The sequence below is a fragment of the Plecotus auritus genome, assembly GCF_963455305.1.
Source record: "Plecotus auritus genome assembly, chromosome: 4".
Lineage (NCBI taxonomy): Eukaryota > Metazoa > Chordata > Mammalia > Chiroptera > Vespertilionidae > Plecotus > Plecotus auritus.
The window spans coordinates 116,400,856-116,420,830 of NC_137775.1; the positions used below are offsets into that span (position 1 = coordinate 116,400,856).

Below are 19,975 nucleotides of genomic sequence, written 5' to 3' on the forward strand. Positions count from 1 at the left end.
TAGATGGAAGAATACCATTCCAACTCCACACAATTGTGTGCAATCCTTTGCCATTACTTCTAGATCAGTGTCCAAAGTTAAATGGAAGCATCAGAGCTCTGGGTTTTGTTTTAGTGAGGTGTAATTGACATATAAGGTATTAGTTTCAGGTATGCAATGCGATGATTTGATAATTTGTATATACTTAAGATCTACTCTCTTAGCAGCTTTCAAATATGCAATACAGTGTTATTGACTGTAGTCACCATGTTGTACATTATATCCTCGTCACTTATTTATTTTATAACTGGATGTTTTTACCTTTTGACCTCCTTCACTCGTTTCACTCCCAACCTCCTATGGTAACCACCAATCTGTTCTCTGTATTTAGGATGAGCTCTGGATTTTTTTTTTTTAAATAAATCTTTATTCAGATTATTACAATTATTTCTCCTTTTTCCCCCCATAGCTCCCCTCCACCCCTTTCCCACCCCACCTTCTGCCCTTACCTCCCCCCCACTGTCCTCATCCATAGGTGTATGATTTTTGTCCAGTCTCTTCATGAACCCCCCTACCCCTTTCCCCCTGAGAATTATCAGTCCACTCCCTTTCTATGCCCCTGATTCTATTATATTCACCAGATTATTCTGCTCCTCAGGTTTTTAATTCACTTGATTTTTAGGTTCGCTTGTTGATAGATATGTATTTGTTGTTCATAATTTTTCTCTTTACTTTTTTCTTCTTCCTCTTCTTTAAGAATACCTTTCAGCATTTCATATAATACTGGTTTGGTGGTCATGAACTCCTTCAGTTTTTCTTATCTGTGAAGCTCTTTATCTGCCCTTCAATTCTGAATGATAGCTTTGCTGGGTAGAGTAATCTTGGTTGTAGGTTCTTGCTATTCATCACATTGAAAATTTCTTGCCACTCCCGTCTGGCCTGCATAGTTTCTGTTGAGAAGTCAGCTGACAGTCATATGGGTGCTCCCTTGTAGGTAATTAACTGTTTTTCTCTTGCTGCTTTTAATATTCTCTCTTTGTCTTTTGCTCTTGGCATTTTAATTATGATGTGTCTTGGTGTGGTCCTCTTTGGATTCCTTTTGTTTGGGGTTCTGTGGGCTTCCTGGACTTGTAAGTCTATTTCTTTCACCAGGTGGGGGAAGTTTTCGGTCATTATTTCTTCAAATAGGTTTTCAGTATCTTGCTCTCTCTCTTCTTCTGGCACCCCCATAATTCTGATGTTGGTACGCTTGAAGTTGTCCCAGTGTGGGGGGAGTCTGGACTCTCGGGCGGAGACTCGGGAGCCGGGGAAGGCGGAGGACTGAAAGTGCACACGCGCGCGAGCGCCGGCGCGCACAAAGGCTGCGGGGGTTGCCACAGGCTTTCCCTAGTGCAGGGGAGTCAGAGGATTCTGACTGCACTGAGCCCCAGTTCTGACTGCAGTGAACCCCAGTTCCAGGTGAGCCCCTGGGGACCCACGCTCTTGTGGGGGGAGTCTGGACTCTGGGGCGGAGACTCGGGAGCCAGGGAAGACAGAGGACTGAAAGCGCGCCCGCGCCGGTGCGCACAAGGGCTGCGGAGGTTGCCGCGGGCTTTCCCTGGTGGAGGGGAGTCAGAGGCTCCTGACGGCACTGTGCCCCAGTTCTGACTACAGTGAACCCCGGTTCCAGGCGAGCCCCTGGGGACCCACGCTCTTGTGGGGGGAGTCTGGACTCTCAGGCAGAGACTCGAGCTGGGGAAGGCGGAGGACTGAAAGCGCATGTGCGCACAGGGGCGGGGCTGACAGGAAGCCAAGACTGAGGCTCCACCCCATCCAAGCTGAGCACAGAGGCTATTGCAATTTGGCAAGTCTAATCCTATAGGGCTGTCTCCAGCACCGGGCTTCTCCCAGCATAGACACAGCTGATCCTTACAGCCAACTGACCCGGAGGTCAATTCTTCCCAGTGATACCAACAACAATAAAGACTTAATTACAACAAGGCTGTACACACAGTCCACAAAGGGGTGCACCAAGAGTGTCCACCTCAGGTTAACTGGGGAAGCAGACCCACTGGGCCATATTGGAAACCTAGCACAAATATCTACCTTACCAACTCAGGGAATCAGTGAAAATGTGGGGTCAAAGAATCAGATCACAAACGAAAGAAATGGAGGAAAACAAACGACTGGATATAGAATTCAAAACCACCGTTATAAGACTTTTTAAGAATATCCTAGAAAAGGCCGATAAATATAACGAGACCCTCGAAGATATGGAAAAGGACCAACTAGAAATTAAACATACACTGACTGAAATAACAAATATTATACAGAGACCCAGAAACAGAATAGAGGAACACAAGAATCAAGTCAAAGAATTGAAATACAAAGAAGCAAAAAACACTCAACCGAAAAAGCAAAAAGCAAGAAAAAAAAAATCCAAAAAGTTGAAGATAATGTAAGAAGACTCTGAGCTCTGGATTTTAAATCAGAGGACTTGGATCAGAATTCTGACTTGCCTGCTTACAGTGGTATTTACTTAATTTACCCATTTTTTGAGCACTGTGAAGCACTCATGATATTGAAAGCCACCCTCTACCCCAACCCCCCTACCCCACCCCCACCCCCGTACCCCTTGCCCCGTCGGTGGGCTTCCATGCAGTTGCACAGAGGATGATTGCAGCACCTGAGCTGCTCCCTCTCCCTCCTGGAGTAGTTAGTGGGCCTCCCTTGGGTCTTGCCTGAGCGCAGGATGCTGCACTTCCTCCAGTGCGCCACATGGTGGTGCCTTTTGACATCGCCAGCCTCCTAGTTTAGGTTTTCTTCTTTAAATCAGGTTTGTCTTCCTTCTGAAAGTTTAGGGCATCACCCAACCTCCTTTCAGTGTCCCCTTTTCATTAATAGGGAATTCAGGGGGAAGGTAGCAGCACCTAATTTCACTAGTTTCCATGTTAAAAATGAGTATTTTTTTGGTCAAATTTTAATTTGGAGATTAAAAAAAATTCTGTCAGAAGTATTATTTAGGGTGGGGATGGAGGTTTATTTTGCTTTTCTCTTTAATGTTGTGTGTTTTTTTTAAATGTTGGAGCATTAGTCATCTTGTGGGATTAAGTGAGTTTCTCAACAATTAGGCTGAAATAACTCACATTTTTTTTTTTTTATAAAACCCCCAAATCCAGCTGATGCATGGCAGAGATTGTTTGGGTTTGAAACATATGGTGGTTAAAAAAAAGAGTCCTCAAACCACAAGTACATCAGCATTTCAAAGGTTTCTGAAATGTTTGATTCATCACTGTCCCAGCCCTTGAAATTACACAATATGTTCCTTAAAGTCAGGATAATCAAGAAAGGGGAAAAGTTTTAATTTATAAGATTTAAAAATATGTTTCTTAGTTTGTTACACAGCTTCCATCTTATCTGAATTATACTTATTTTAAACACTGTAGGTTCTGGTTATTCTCTCTCACACACACACATACACACAGACACACACCACTGCAAGTATGAGTTGAATATAAAAAACACATATGAATGCAGGATTTCGCTTGAACTGGGTCTTATTTACAATGGTATTGTGCCTTTTGGGGCCCTATTTGAAATGGCACATCTTCTGTCTTACCTGTATTAAATTCTGGTGTGGCCTTATCTCCTTCCTACCTAGATCTTTTCAAGGCTGTTTTGGTTGCATTTATTTTGTAAAGCAAGGTAGTCTGCTAACTTCAACTGTGAACTTTAAGATTTAATTTTCTAATTCTATGTATCAGAATACTAGTATGCCATGGGGTATATCACTTAGCCTTTCTTTGTTTCCATTTATTCTACTTTACCAAGTAAGACTCTTTATTTTCTTTCTGGAGATCCCCCCTCCCCCAAAGAATTCACTAAATAATGTATAAGATATGAAGGTGGTGGTTTTTAGAAGGTCTAAGGCAGAGTATTTCCTTTGAGAAGAGAAAGTAGCCCATTGTTAAAGCATAGGATGAAATTCTGATTCTAATTTATTCTCTTTGAACCTAATGGTAAGTGCTACTTGCTGTAAGATGTGAGCCTTGGGGCATTTCCTCTAACTAAACCTTTCCTCCAAAAGGCTGGCACCTTTTGGGCTGCTGAGGAGAGATCCCCACCCCCACTGCACCATCCCTAACATCTAAGATTTTGTTTCTTGGGAGAAGCAGTGGTCCATTAAAGTCCCTGGCTATAGTTGCCTTTTATGAATAGCCAGTGTCCAGATCCAGGGCGATGCTTTCCCACCTTCTGCCCAGTGAGCCCAGCTTGCTCCTTCATGTTATTCAGTCTTGCTGACTGACCACAATTTGGATCCACCTGAGTTTCTAAAAAGGAAATTCTGCTCTTTCTGATTGTGCATTAATTTGTTCATTCCTTTACTCAACAAAAATTTATGGAGTCCCTCCTTTGGTTGGGGATACCAAGATGAGTAAGACTCTGAAATGCTTTGGGAGAAACATGTGTATGTGTATACATATGCACAGATTTACTCACATGTACATACACACACACACGTGTGTGTGTGTGTGTGTGTGTGTGTGTGTGTGTGTAAGCAGTACTGTCGTGGAAGTAGGAGCAGAGTGCCAGAGTTACTAACAAGTCATGAATCTGCTATAAATCTCTAGAATTTATCTTCAGAATTAGAGTGGAACATCATTTAATCTAACCAAAGGAAACTGATTTCCCAAGGCCACTAATGAGATACTGAAAGAATGTGGATCAGAACCTGGGCTTTTGACTTTTGTACTTTCTCATACCCAAATGTCTCACAAAAGACAGACAGCCCTCCTGGGCAGTTTCCTACAGTGCAGTGAAAGGTGAGAATACAAAATCTGTGTTTGGATGATAATTTTCTATTCTATCATTTGTACTTCTAATTGTTTACAAACAAGCAGCATTTTTATTTGTAAGCTAGAGCATGACCTAATAGAGAGAGCATGAACCTGAGGGTTAGTAGAAATGGAGCGTGGAGAGGAAACTAACTTGTATTGAGCAGCCAGGCACTGTGTATAGACACCTTGACCTCTGCTATCACACGTAGTCCCCTTGACAGCCTTGCCAGGTTCGCGATATTCTCATATACAGACCAAGAGACATGACACAGATTAATGACCCACCCAAAGACATGCAGTTGTTAGCCTGGTCAAGTTCAACTCCTTCTTTAGCTGTCACCCCCCTCCCCTCCTCCTCCTCCAGATAAACGCAGCCTCACGGATCTCTCTGACCAGGAGCTGTCACAGTGGGAACTTTCACACATATTTTCATGGTTATTGGATCATCCACTTTCTGCCCTGGGCAGTGAGTTCTGTCAGTGCAGGGACCATGTGTGCCTGCTCACTTCTCTCAGATCCTTGCTGCATGAGGAAGACGTTCACATATTTAGGAGGTAGAGCTGGGACTCAAAATTCAGTTCTCACTGTTACAAGTAATCAGTCTGTATGAGGGTCTCTGGATCCTCTTAGGAAAAACAACATAGACAAAACATTACCTTCTATCCTTGTCTATTTCACTGGGGAAATCAGGCATGAACTTGTTTCCGTATCCATCCTTCTGTCCACTCTTTGGTTCTGTTGATTTTTTCCTCCAGTATTGGTGGAGAGTGTTTGCTGTGCACCGCACTTACAGACTAAGAGCCGAGAAAATGTGTCTGGTCAGGTGTAGAAGGTAGCAGTGCAACACCACAGCCTCACTGTGGAGGGCCTGGTGTGTTCATTAACTGGTTCCTGGTTCCTTTCACCCTCAGCAGGGGCATGGCAGAGAACAAGGTAGGGAGCGATGCATGCAAAGGAACATACAGATGCCATTTGTGCGCCATGCAATAATATGGAGTGGTCTAGCTTTTTGGTTTTGTTTTTAAGCAAATACATGTATATCTTTAATTTCTTGGAAATGAGTGTTTTCTCAGAAAATATTTTTAGGAGGTTTGTGATTACACATAAAATAAATCAAATTCATAAAATAGATTAAATGACCTTATTTTCCTTCATATTTGCTCTTGCAAAATTTCTGGACATTAAAGCCACGAGGCCACGAGGTTCTCGCGGAGCAGCTGCAGGCACATTTTTGCGGGGAAAGGGACCAGGAGGTGGGAGGCGAAGCTGGCGAGGCATGAGCAGCACCTTTTCCTGCTCCAGGCTCCCTCTGCTTATCTCACAGCTGCACTTTCCTGACCCTGCACAATAGGGTGGCTGAAGGATAGAATTATACAAACAGAAACTGTATTTGCTTTTGTTCAGTGAAGCCAAAAGTTGTACTATTATTTTATGAACTCAATGTAGATAACAACTGACATGAGAAAGAGATGATTTTAAAGAGCACCTTAATACACATCTTTACAATCATGGTGGTGGGGGCAGGAGGACAGTGCAAGGTGTGTGTGTGTGTATGTGTGTGTGTGTGCTTTTTAAAGCTGTATATAATCAATGTCTCCACCCTCTCCAAAAAGACCAGAACTGATTAGAAGAAAAAAGCTAACTTGATGCACAAAATTCTGTATGCATGTAAAAATACATTTGGCATCTGATTGAAAAGATACCAACTAAGCATTTGATTTCCATGGTTGAAAACTCTCAAGATCTTGTGCTCCTATATTTCATTTTAAGAATTACTCCCTGAAGTACAAACTGACTTCAAATTTTGAATAAAATCTAGCATTCAAATTTATAGTCACTTTGAAAACTGAGGGTTTATTTATATCATATAAACCTGAACAGATTCTTAACTACAGCAGCCCAGTTGTACATGGAGAATCTGGATTTTTTAAAAAAGAAGAAGAAAGAAAAACGTTCACATAACATTTCTCTACATATTTGGGATATTTTTAAAGGAGCCATCATTTATGGGAAATGGTATTAAAATCCTGCCACATTGCAGTTTAAATTTAAATGTACCACTTCCCAGAAAAGATTTTAGTGTATCCTACAAAGGACTAAAACGATTTTTTTGGTTTTGTAGTTTTTTTTCTTCTCTTGCAAGCTTAATTCTATTAAGAGAGATGCGGTTTCTTGGAGTGATCTTTGTGTGTTAACAACTGGCATGGAGAGCTCTCTTGGCTGGTAGCGGGCAAAAGTCATCTTTGTTTGCATGAAGTTAAGGTCTGATTGAGCTAGGGTGAGCCTTTCATTTTAAGAACAGTTAAAGACTGGGGTGTTTTTAATGTTTTAATCTCTGTTTAAGAGGTTTCTGTTACAAGAGGAAAATTGATAACATTTTTAACTCAGAAAACTGGCTCTGCTCTAATCCCGCGTTTATGTGATTTATATTCTCCGTGGCAACGTGCTGTAACCTCAGAGTGATACCACTGTGGTGTAGATTGACTGCAATCCAAATGCTGGAATCACATACATAATGTTTTTACTTTTAAATAACATTCAGACACCAGAATAAATACCATATGTGCACCGATGCTGGTTACAATGGAACCTTGTCATTTCTTGTGAGGGAGAACATTCTTTGTTTCTGATTCCTATTTGAAATAAGTATGCAAAAAATAAATACATACATTGACAGCATTTTGAGAAGGTTTAGGTAATCACACAGCTAAGGGTGTAGCTACAATTCCTTGAAATGTTGCATTAAAACTAAAAAGAATCCTGTGTCACCACCACCCCTCTTTGACAGGCATGAAGGCAAGGATTGATATCCAACATTTCCCAGTGTAGGGCTCAGTTTTTATATTTTATATCTACATCACTCTGTAGTTAAAGGACATCTGCTGAAGAAAAATCACTTCCATGAGCATTGTTCATAGGAACGGTGAGACTAACATGCTGATGACATTGTCACAGGGAGAGGAACACAGGTGATATAGGAAGGGACGGGTTGATTGGAAAGCCAGGATTCAGTGTGAGACCTAATGTCATGTGATGCCAGAAACACAGAATTGAGGTGGCCCAGCATCAAAATACAATCTCTCTGGATCCATTCTTTCCCACATGATGTTGAAGGTTTAAATGTTTCATAATGTTTAGAAATACCTCCCAAGTCATGCATTTTTAGATTTTTGTTTTTATCCATCTTGGTTGGAATTCTAATCCACCTAGACATATTTTAAAATGCCTTTCATATTTGTGCATCTACAACAGGCTCCAACAAGTCAATCCACATTTTTTTCTTGGGGAAGCATTTCAATGCAGGTTTGTGCTGTTCCCATCAGTTGAACTATATTGAATTAGTGCTTATGGCATTTTAATAATATTTTGTAGATGAGGAAATTCTGGGCATTGGAATTGATGGCTTCCCTACTCCTCTGCACCCCATCCCCACCCAGTTTTGTGAGGTTTGCCCAGAATATATAGTGAGATTAATGTGTGAGTCATACATCATAATGCACCTCTGACAGCTTATCTGGCAATGACTCAGAGTTTGGGGAAATCTTGCATCCTTTCTAGGAGTTATTTGTAGAAGTGTTCCCCACTATGAAAATGCTCAAAAGTTGAGACGTTCTGAGACAAATGTTGAACCTCTAACATACTCTCTCTCCTTTCAGCTTTCCGGATGATCCCTTATCCCCTAGAAAAGGGGCATCTCTTTTATCCTTACCCGATCTGCACAGAAACAGCAGACCGAGAACTGCTCCCGTGTAAGTCCCCCCTCTCTTTGTCTTCAGCCCGTGAGGAGGGTGCCTGAGTGGGGGTGGGAATGATAAATGTTTATAATGTTCCTTGTCTTTTACTACTCTTCTCCCAAACCCTGTCCTTATTTGATAGCATATGCATTAAAGTGTCTTACGTGAATGGGTTTGGCTTCCTGCTCCTCCAAGTCTCTTCAGATTTGTCAAAGAGAAAGACCCCAGAGGACTGAAATTTACATGAAGAGGCATCGTGTTGGCCTGAGCACAGAGACCCCTACTTTGGGGCTGATGTTGACTGGGCTGGTCTAGCGTGCAGAATGCTGCCTGGCCTCTCCTCCGGCCACATGCAGTTCGCACAGACTTCAGGGGAGCTGCAGATGAGTCACTGATGGGAGAGCAGCACCAGGACCCTGGCATCTCTGCCAGAGGTGGCGTCGTGGGGCAGGGCAGGTGTGTTCTCTGTGGTGATGCAATACTCTGGGCCAGAGGGAATCCCGCGAGCGCCTACGGGCTGCACGTAGTGAGTTGGTATACCATGTGTGGAGCCCGTGTGCAGCCTCAGCGCTGTATGAGCGGGCCTCTGCTCTCAAGTGCCGTACCAGCCAGTGTCTGCCCATACCATGTGTGGAAAATATTGACTGATATTTGGTTGACTGTAACACGACACCGTTTTGACAGTTCTGGGCAACTAGTTATTATCAAATCATACTGTGCACGAGGAGCATGTCCAGGCTCTTCTTGTGGCCCTGACTTAAGACCCATTTTTCTCCCTCAGATAATGAGCTCCAAATTTTGGCTATTCCTTCTTTCCCATATCTCTCCTGCCACCCCCTCCCTTTTACCAGCCCCAGTTATATCATACCTCATAACTATAACATATTTAAATACTTTGCCCAGAGGAATTGTGTAACGTTGGAGCCCTGAGTGCATAGTAAATTGTCCAACACCAGCATTATTGAGCCAGTCATAAATCTCCAACATGGTGAGGTCTGGGTGCAAAACGAATCTCTGTCTTAAATTGCAGTGGCAGGAGGTAGCTCACTTGTCTCCTTGCTAGCTAGCCCCAGTGTGCGTTTTGTTACTGAGGGAGCTGGGAGGCCTCAGTGACATGTTGTTCCTCACTGGCCAAGTCCGATTGTGACAAGGGTCTGGTGTCTCACACTACTTTAGATTTGATTTCAGAAACCCCTGTTATGGGCCATACTTTACCTTTTGACTCCCCCTTCAGGGAGATCCTTGTTAAAGTTTCAGTTTTCTGGTATGAGAGACAGTTTTCTGAAAAGTACATTATTTTAAATGTTTTAGTTGAGTCCAACTAGTTTCCATGGGGGTAGATTGACTGTTACAACAAGATTACAGTTCCGCCGAAACCGGTTTGGCTCAGTGGATAGAGCGTCGGCCTGTGGACTCAAGGGTCCCGGGTTCGATTCCGGTCAAGGGCACGTACCTTGGTTGCGGGCACATCCCCAGTGGGAGGTGTGCAGGAGGCAGCTGATCGATGTTTCTCTCTCATCGATGTTTCTAGCTCTCTATCCCTCTCCCTTCCTCTCTGTAAAATATCAATAAAATATATTTTAAAAAAAGAAAAAAAATAAAGATTACAGTTCCTAAAAGAAACTTTACAGGAATAATCTTTATAAGCCTGAAGTAGGAAATTATGGCTCACATTTTTAGTTGAATGCAGTGGTCCAAGTCTGATCTCCCCTCAAAAGTTAGGGGGGACTGGGTTGAGAGTGAGGATGTGGAGAAAGTCGCTGTTGGCACAGTGGCCCCGAGTACACCTCCACCCACGTCTGAACCCTAGCAGGTTGACTTCCCTGGTTCAGGTGTGTGGTTGGTTGTGCTTTGTCCCTCTCTCCCTCTCGGCCCTCTCCACCCTTAGTGCCAGCAGAGTGGAGGACTTGGGGGTCTTAAGTAATGAGAGCTGAGCAGTCAAGGAAAGGCCTTTCCATCTTGGATTTGCCAAGGAAAGTGGGGCACTCGGATCCTTTTGGTTCAATTGGCAATGTTGTTCACATGCAGTCTCATGGTTTCCCTCTACCAGGGCCTCGGGCAGCTGGTGCTGGCCTCTCAGGGAGGCCAGCCCCCACCTCCCCTGGTCAGCACCCGCTCCGACCAGGTCACAGGCAGCCACAGAGCCACAGGAAGCAGGGAGTCCATTTTCTTAGTGGTACAGCTTTTTGGTTTCCCCAAACCCAGCATTTGAAATGTAAAAGTTATGGAAGGTGCTCTAAAGAGCACCAGTTATTTATTTATTTATTTGTTTGTTTGTTTATTTATTTATTTATTTATTTATTTGGGTAGTACTTGGGAGTATATTCATCATCACGAGTCTCCTACAGTTGTGCCAGGTGACTCTCAGCTCCAAAGCCCTGGCCAGTGAAAGAGGTCCTGCTGAACGTCTCTCGATCTGGGTGGCCCCTCCATCAGCATACCTAGCGCGCACCAGGAAAAAATACCAGATGAACTTATATCGCTGCCTTATGATGGTTAAAAATTACAGGCAGGTAAAAATCTGGAGACAGGATCTTTTTTCAGTGTACTGACTTTGGATTTTCCAGGTTGTATACAGTGAATGTGTTTTATAATTTGAATAAAGTTTTGTTTCCTGTGTGTTCACTTTTAAGAAAGGAATATTATGTATCAGGCATAGATGGTGTTGCTGTCCCTGCCCGTGAATGTGTGACATCCCCACATGAGCTCTATCATGCTCCTATAGAGCACTGACGGTTGAACATGGACTTGGGAGAAGCAGATAGGCAGCCAAAGGCTGGCTCCAATGTTGACCCTGGTTTATTCAAGTGCCCTGCCTTTTTCATTTGCAACAGGCTTAAGCCACAGCTCTGAAGAATCCATCTCACATATAGAAATTCCCTGAGAATGCATGGTGTTCCAGCCTTGATATTCCCTCTGATCTTCTCCACAGCTTTCCATGAAGTCTCAGTTTACCCAAAGAAGGAGCTTCCCTTCTTTATTCTCTTTACTGCCGGATTGTGTTCCTTCACAGCCATGCTGGCCCTCTTGACACATCAGTTTCCGGAACTTATGGGGGTCTTCGCAAAAGCTGTGAGTATGTGCCAAGAGGGAGGCCTCAGGGAAGGGGCGGGAAAAGCAAGAGAAGCAACATAAGAGAAATGGGGTGCAGTTGTGTAGAAAAGGATATGCCTGTATTGATCATTTGCTCACTATTTAATTTCCTTATCAGTGGGGTCTAAGGGCTCAGGCTCAAATGAGAAAGTGTAGATTGTTCGTTAAGCGCGCCTTACTTTGTTTCCTACACGGAGAATTCTCAGCCGTTCCCCCCAAATGCATAAGGTCTAAAAGGATTAAATAAATAATGAAGGGACTCTTAGCAAAATGAAAAATGTGCGGGAGATTATTTAGTTTTATATAATTGAATGACATTATTTTAAATCTTTAGAAATTATGAGTCTTTTTTCAAGAAATATGAGATTTACATTTTCAAAGATGGTTTAAATTAAAAATTTTTTAATGATTACAAATGTTTGGCTCAGCGGTCGCCAACCGGTGGTCAGCGGACCACTGGTCGTCTATGAGGTCCAAAAGGTTGGCGACTGCTGCTTTGGCTTATTTGGGAAATGAACTGAGAGGGTGTGAAGAGCTTGTAGTAGTAAGAAGTACACAGATATGACATTTAGAAATATGAAAATCCATTAAGAATCTTTAAGGAGGATTGTGGAGAGGAGCTTTAATCAGAAAAGCCACCTGCAATTGACCATCAAGAACCACTGTTTCCTTGTTGAAACTGACATTTTGGCCTGCACACACACACTGAGGATAAGTTAACTGACTTTGCCACAGATGAGTTTCAAACAGAAGAAATAAGAAAAAGCATATCCATTGTTTTCCTGGAACTCCTTTCTGATTTCAAGGCGAATGGAGTCAGAAAGGATGATTTTTAACGTGGCTCGGTTGATTTCATCCCTTTCCAGATGATTGACATTTTCTGCTCGGCAGAGGTCAGGGACTGGAATTGCAAGAGTACTTTCATGCGTTTTGAAGATGAACTGGATATTCCACCAGCACCTCAATCTCAACATTTCCAAAACTGAACTCATCACCCTTCTTCCTCACCACCAAAATCACTCCCCTCCCTGTATTCCTGACCTCCACAATAGCATTCTGTCACTCAAGCCAGAGACCCAGTAGTCCTCCTTACTCTTCCCTCTCTCACTCCCCACATCCCGTCTGTCCAGTCTCCAAAACCTGCTGGGTGTAACCTCCTAAGCCACTAGACATCAGTCAATGTAATTCACATCTCCTCCTCCTACTGCCATGGCCTCTCTCTTAGTTTAGGTCTTCATTATTTTTTGCCTGGAATCGTATAAGTCTTAACCGGTCTCCTTGCTTCCTGTCTTATTCTTCACCAGTCTTTCTTTCATACTGACACAAAAATGTGCTTCCTAAATTGCAAGTCAGAGCATGTTACTTCCTTGCTTGAATTTCTCCAATGGTTTCCCACCATCTTTAAGATAAAACCCCAGCTCTTTAGCATGGCATATAAGGTCCCTTATGTTCTGGCCCTTGTTTGCCTCTTCAGCCTCATCTCTCCCAGCTCTTTCACAGACACTGCTCATGGGCCATAGTGAATTGCTCACCCTTCCAAGATGCACCAGGGTCTTGTATACCTCAGTACCTTTGCACATGCTATTTTCTCTGCATGGCATGGTCTTTCCCATCTCCACCCCCACTTGTCCACCCTACTAGTGCCTCTTTATTCCTTTATACTCAGCTTTCTTTCTAAATTTCTCCTAAGCTGAGTTTGATCTCTCTTCTATGATCCCACAGTATTCCATGCATACCTATATGATCACATTTATTGTATTATATGATTGTTGAAAACTTGTCTGTCCCCCTTTTAGAATGGGAGCTCCTTGAGAGCAGGACTGTGTCTTCCTCATCTCTGTATCCCCAAAGCTATGCATAGTGCCTTGCACATAGTAGGTTTCCAATAAATGATTATTAAATAAATAAATGGTAGTGGTTTCTGCAGAAAGAATCAATGTAAAAATCAGATACAGCCTAGCATTTCTTCTTTTATACTTGTAATTGTAGACTCTTAGTGTTGAAAGGGACCTTAAACAAATAGCCTTCAACAGAAACATGATTTCCATCATTTAGACTCATGTTGAATACTTTTAGCAATGGGGAGCTCACCTATTTAACATCAAAGCCCATTTCATTGTTCAGTCACTCAGAACTTTTCTTTATTCTGATAAAATTGGCCTCCCTTTAACTTCCACTATTGTTCCTACTCTGCCCTCCGAAACTATAGTAAACAAGCCTATTTCCTCTTGCAAATTCTTAAGATAACTAATGCATTGATGGCCACCTCTAACTTTTGACTGACTACCTCCTCTTTTCTCCAAGCAGAGTATCTTAAATTTCCTTATGTCTTCTGTACATAGCATGATTTCTGTACCCAGTAAGAATATATTTACAACATTAGATAATTACTGTTCCTCCTATGTTCATACTTTCTTAAACATTTTTAAGGCATATTTGTAAAAGTATGTTATTGGCCCCGTATTCTTCATTAAACTAAAAAAATAGCACTTGGTGGGAGTTTGGGATTAGAATAGAGATTTTCAATCTCTAGAGTGCATAACATTCACCTGGTCCTACCACCAGAAACTCAGAATTGTGAGGCTTAGCACCCAGGAATCTTTTTAACAATGACCCCAGATTCTGACGACGGGTTGAGGACCAGACTTCCTTTCAAGAACGTTACAGGTGTGTGGTGTGCTATCAGAGCGGTTGAGGTGAACACTTTCTACGAATCAGTGGTTTCCCCGGGCTGCACCTGGGAACCATCTAGGGAAATTGACAGTTACTGATGTCTGCCCTCACCAATCCCCAAGGGAGTCTGGCTTGATTGGTTTGGGATGCAGCTTGGGCATCTGAGTTCTCAGACACTCCTGAGGTGACTCAGGTATGGAGTCAGGGCTGTGAGAGCCACGGCAGTGAATGAAATGACTCATCTCCTGACACTGTGTTAAGTGGGATGGGATTGGAAGGATGGGGACAGTAAATAGAGGACTGGGTGTTCTCTAGGAAGCTGTGCAGCCCCCGGAGTGTCCACGATGTGTTCATTATGGTGCCAGACAAGGGGCACTCTCCTTAATGTTTTCAAGTTTTGGTTTTGAGTCTAAGATCAAATGATTGAACAAAATATAAGTTTGCCTTTTCTGGGCTCATCATATTTTATACTCTACCAAGGTGTGGTCATTTGGTCAGCTACTAGTAATATTCAAATCTGACTTAGATAAACATGTTTTTAAACCTCTGTCTGGAGGATCACATTCATCTTGCCCTTCATTAAGGTTTAACAGTTTCCAAAATGTCTGGAGAGACTTTGTGCAGAAGGAAGATGGATGGCCTGAAAGAGATGAGCCGCATTGCCCTCCTCCTCCCCACGCCGCCCCTGTAGTCTTCTCCACATCACATTTTCACCCTTGTCACCTCACAGGGCCCCTTACGAAGCCTCCTGCAGGTTATCAGGGCTGCCCTACAGGCTGCCTGCAACCATCTGCTGCTTGTGAAACGGACTTTCCCAGCCCTCGCCTGCAGTATGGTCCTAGGATAATGACTTTTAGTAGATGAAGAGATGGCCCTGCCACCCCAGGCCATGTGCAGTGTGGGGATTCCGTCGAGTGTTTACATGTTGATGTGCAGCTAATAAGGAAGCCCAGCCAATGGGAGCCACTGGAAATAGTGAATGAGAGGCTTCAGCTGGCTTCCCCTATCTAATCTACCTCAATGACTTAGGACTGACTCCTCCTAGAATGTTTGGCTCCCAAGATAAGGTTGCTCATATAAATAAGTTATGTTGCAGCCCAGCCCCTGAGAGAACGTGGGAAGGTCAGCATTCTGACCCCTTCTGCTTTCAAGGGCCCTGTCTTTACCACTGCAGTCTTTCTCCTTCCTTCCCTGAGATGATCCCACTGGCTTCTCGTCTTCACTTACAGGCCCTGCCCTCTTTGAAGTCTGATATTGATTACTGTGAAATGTCAATTGTCTGATTGCAGGGGCACCTGGAACTTATTCAGATAAGCAGAGGCGTTTCTAATGTTAACTGAGCACGTTGGGCGCCACGACCTTCTTCTGAGTGATGGTGCTTCAGGAAAAGGAGGGTCTGGTGACTGAAGGGTCACTCTCCCTTTTTCATTTGTTCAGTTGCTTTTTCTCGCCACCAGACACTGATTGACGCACGGCGCATTTGACCATATATTTCTGCCCTCTGGACAGAGGTTTTGGACATTGAAAGAGATGAGCTGTTCCAGGGTTGCCTGGTGCTGCTCACTCAGACTTAGCTCTCCACGCAGTAAACGTCCCAAATCTGCAAGTGAAGCTGCTCTTCCTCTATGTGCATTGGTTGTGTCTCCGTCCAAAAATAAATAAAATAATAAAGGACTGACTTTCAAACATGCAAGGAAATATAAATGACCATCCCAAGCAAGATGGGTTCTATCAAACTTTTTTCTAGTGCCTCTAATGAAAGCTGCTGACCTTCATTTTGTTTCTAAATGAGAGGGCTCAGCAGGAAGGAGGCTTGGGGCAGGGTGCTAAGGAGGAAAGCAGCTTAGAAATAAAGTGAGCGCATCACAACTGGGTGCAGTAAGAAAACGGGGGTCTCTTTTCTCAGTTTCCTCAGGATAGAACATTCTAGATGTGAGCAAGGGCAGTGAATTATCATATAGCTTGGAGGTAGGGGGACTTAAATCTCTGTGGAACCTTGGTGAGAAGGCAGGTGGAGTCCAGGGAGGTAGGCCCCATCGTCTTGCTGCACCTTGGCAGACATCAAACACGGAGAGAGGCTCACCTCTTCATTTCCAGAGGCCTTGCCTTTTGCACTTGTTATCCAAGTCAGGTCAGTGCCCAAACAAAGCAAACAAACCAACTTTGTAACAACATCCCCATTCATCCTGCTGCCCAAACTGAGGCTCCCTGAAGCCTCCACGTTCCAGTGTGGGGAACAGCCCAAGTGCAGACGCTGAGCACGCCTTTCCTCTGACGCTCGGCACATGCTAGTACTTCGGTAGTTCCTCCCCCTCAGTCACAACGTCAGCAGTTCTAAATCTGTTTCTGGTCAACTCTTTAGGATATGGTAATCTCACCAGCAACATCACCTGTTCACTAGCCCATCTTCCAACCCCTGTCGGAATCTCTGTTTATCCAGACCCCTTTAGCACCCAGCTCCTCTTTATGGAAATGAGTATTATAGGCAAATGCTGTGGTTTATGAAGCATGGTAGTCTCTGAACACATAAAAATAAGTTTTAAAATGTGTATGTATTTTTAATTGTATAATGTTATCGTGTTAAGTTAATGCAATCAGTAGACTTGTTCCATATCATCCTTTCATAACCAGGATTTTACAAACCCTTTCAGAGGAAGTAACTACTCATTTCTGGGCCAAATATCTCTCGTGATGCCTTACAACTTCGTTCAACTCTAAACTGAAAAGGGTAGGCATAGGGAGTCAATTCTGTAAGGCGAGCATCTAAAGTGGTTCTGTGCACTCAAAGGCTAGTTTTAGAAGGTGACTGGACAATGCGATATACTGTATCTAGCATGCACTTGAGGAAAGAAAGAGCCATCCATCTTTGCTCAAGTCCTAATGTTGCTGTCTGTTTCTGAACTACAAATCCAGCCTGGCTTTTAGGCCCTTCCTAGCATCCTTCTAGTTACCTTTAGGCTCTGCCTGTAACTCGTCCAGCTAAGCTCGACTATTTACTATCTTCTGGTCCAGTGGTCAGCAAACTCATTAGTCAACAGAGCCAAATATCAACAGTGCAACGATTGAAATTTCTTTTATGAGCCGAAAACCGACTTCTGCGCACGGGCCACGAAGTTTCAATAGCACTGTACGTGCGCGCCTGCACGTGGTATTTTGTGGAAGAGCCACACTCAAGGAGCCAAAGAGCCGCATGTGGCTCGTGAGCCTCAGTTTGCCGACCACTGTTCTGGTTATACCAGTCGTTTTCCCATTTCTCTTCCAGGTGTTTACTGGGCCTGGAGGGTCCACCTACTCCTGTTTCTTTCCTTACCACCCTTACCCCATCTCTCCCTTGATATCCAACCATCATTGGGGTCTATTTCAGTCCCCTCATTTTAAGATGTTCCCGATCCTTTCAACAGGAAGTATTCTCTCCCTTTTTGAATCCTCCTGGTGCTCCTATTCCATCCTGATCTCTCTGGTATTATTACTCTGCTGGGTACAGGCCTAGGACAGTGGTCGGCAAACTGCTCGCTGCTCTGTTGACTGAGTTTGCCGACCACTGGCCTAGGGCCTCTCCCTCCCAGTCCCAGGCTTTGAGGTTTCTGACAGTAGCAGCTTTGTCTTTGCCTCCTTTATATCTCACCCAGCACTTAAGTGCCTCACTGAGCAAATACGTATATTTAATTGATGTAAAAACACAGAGAAAGGCTCCAAATCTTACACTATCTTGGGTTTTCTTTACATCCTCACACTTGATGATCCAGCTGTAATGTGTCACAGGCCTTCTCAGTTTGTACTCTACTGGTTCTTTTTAAAAAGAGGAGGAAAGATTCTGAGGTCAAATGAATCTGGGAAAGTTGCCTACCATACCCTTCTTTGAAGACCCACAATCTATAGAACATATGACCCATAGAGAAGCCTGTTCTAACTTCATGAAGTGTACTGTCCACTCATATCTTGACCTAAGAACCATGTTCCCCCTCTGCATATATACTCACATCACTTCTATGGGAAATTCTTGGTAATATAGACAATGATGTGCTATGGGCAAGGGATTAGGACAAAGGACTCCCCAGTACTCAAACCAGTATTGGACCCTAGTGAGGTGATACCTGGGTTCTGAAGAGACAGAGGGCAAAGAAACCTCCAAATGCCCCTCAAGCCTGGCTGGGTTGGGCCCCTCTTCTGCCAAATATTGGATGGTTTATGACATGAAGGTGATTCTTCACAAGAACACAATCAGAACAGTTTTGAGATTACGTTAAATGAGTCTCGGGCAAAGCACTTGGGTTTCTTAAAAGGCACTGTTACTGTGCTAAATTACTCTCTGCATGTAAAGCAGGAAGTTTAGTAACCAAATGAAATAGCTCCCCCAGGTCTCCGAGCAGCACCTCTTCAACAAGGACATGCCTTCGGTGGGCTGGCCGGTTGGCTGCCCTCCCCAGGCTCCCATGATGCACATCATGATGCAGGCTGCCATGATGCAGGTAGTTCAGAAATGAGCATGGGCTGCACAGGTGTTTGGGAGACTATAGGATCCAAAGCAGTTCACAGCCTTACAACAAACTTGACTTTAAAAATTCCCTTTTTCACTTAGTGAGTTCCATACCCAGCTAGGTAAGCAGGTGGTCACCATTTTTAACTCTTTTGTTACCATTTTTTTTAACTCTTTTGCCCACTTGCTACCTATCAATCCCTTTTGATGGTCATCTGCATGGGCAGCTAGGAGATCCTAAAAGCTAATGGGAGGACTCAGAATTGTGGGGCGGCTCTCAAAGGGGCAAAGGAGACACTTCTCCCTTTACCTCTCAGGGCTCGGGGGTGGGGACTGGAATGTAGGTTTGAACATCAACCGGTGTTTCCTGTAGACATAAATCTGACGTTGTAACCTTTTGAGACTTTTATAATGCAGAACTGTAGATGAAACCTGGGTTGGAGGAGTTTATTTTATAATTTTGAATGAGATCTCTCCTGACATCTGCGCCTTTCTTTTCTCTCTGCAGTTCCTCAGCACTTTGTTTGCCCCCTTAAACTTTGTCATGGAGAAGGTGGAAAGCATCCTCCCCTCCAGCCTGTGGCACCAGCTGACTCGAATCTAGGGAAGCCCATCGTCCTCCCACTCACTGCGCCCGGTGGACTGCACCAACGTTTCCATGCCGATTCCTCCCAGAGCACAAGAAAGCATGACTTTGAAAAAGGGAAGCCATTTGGAGATTTAGAACATTCATGGGCTGTCTGTTCCATATTAAAGCTGTTTTTGTTGTACAAAATTTATTAATGTTTATTTCTATTATTTCCTTCAAAAAAGAAAAAAGTCAAAAATAAACTTTTGTGTATTGCAGTAACCAGTTGTGACCTTCCTGTGTCTTCCAATCCTAAAAGTTTTGGTGTCCCCAATAAACCTACAGGTTTACGTTCATTTACTAGGGACCCAGTGGTTTACTTTGCTCGTGAAGCTCAGCAGGCCCTTAGAAATCCTGCAGTCAGTAGCTGGGAAAATGGCATCTCTTTGGTTCAAGAGCACCATCTTTTTCAGCCCCAAACTGAGTGTCCTCATGGGCCAAGTGCACAAAACAAGCTCTCAAAATGAATGACAGGAAGTGTGCCTGAGATGGCATGGATGCACGATAACAGGTTGTTCCAGTTCAGACTCTACTCATTGACTGGAACTCAACACTCCATTCTCAGAAGCATTTT

At 43.6% G+C, this 19,975-nt stretch overlaps 1 protein-coding gene across 9 annotated transcripts in view; it reads left to right on the plus strand.

Moving 5' to 3' along the window:
- The window catches only part of ST7 (suppression of tumorigenicity 7), a 311,491-nt gene extending 291,870 nt beyond the window's left edge, over positions 1 to 19,621 (plus strand). For 7 of the 9 annotated variants that reach the window (XM_080665997.1, XM_080665996.1, XM_080665998.1 and 4 more), the window contains 3 exons: positions 8,453 to 8,545; positions 11,463 to 11,602; positions 19,282 to 19,621. In XM_080665997.1, the coding sequence (XP_080522123.1) occupies positions 8,453 to 8,545; positions 11,463 to 11,602; positions 19,282 to 19,377 (329 nt within the window). In that variant the 3' untranslated portion in view covers positions 19,378 to 19,621. Of the gene's footprint in view, positions 1 to 8,452; positions 8,546 to 11,462; positions 11,603 to 12,489; positions 13,518 to 19,281 lie in introns of those variants that run through there. The other 2 variants (XM_080666004.1, XM_080666003.1) reach the window with 1 other exon arrangement.
- The last annotated feature ends 354 nt before the right edge of the window (positions 19,622 to 19,975 follow it).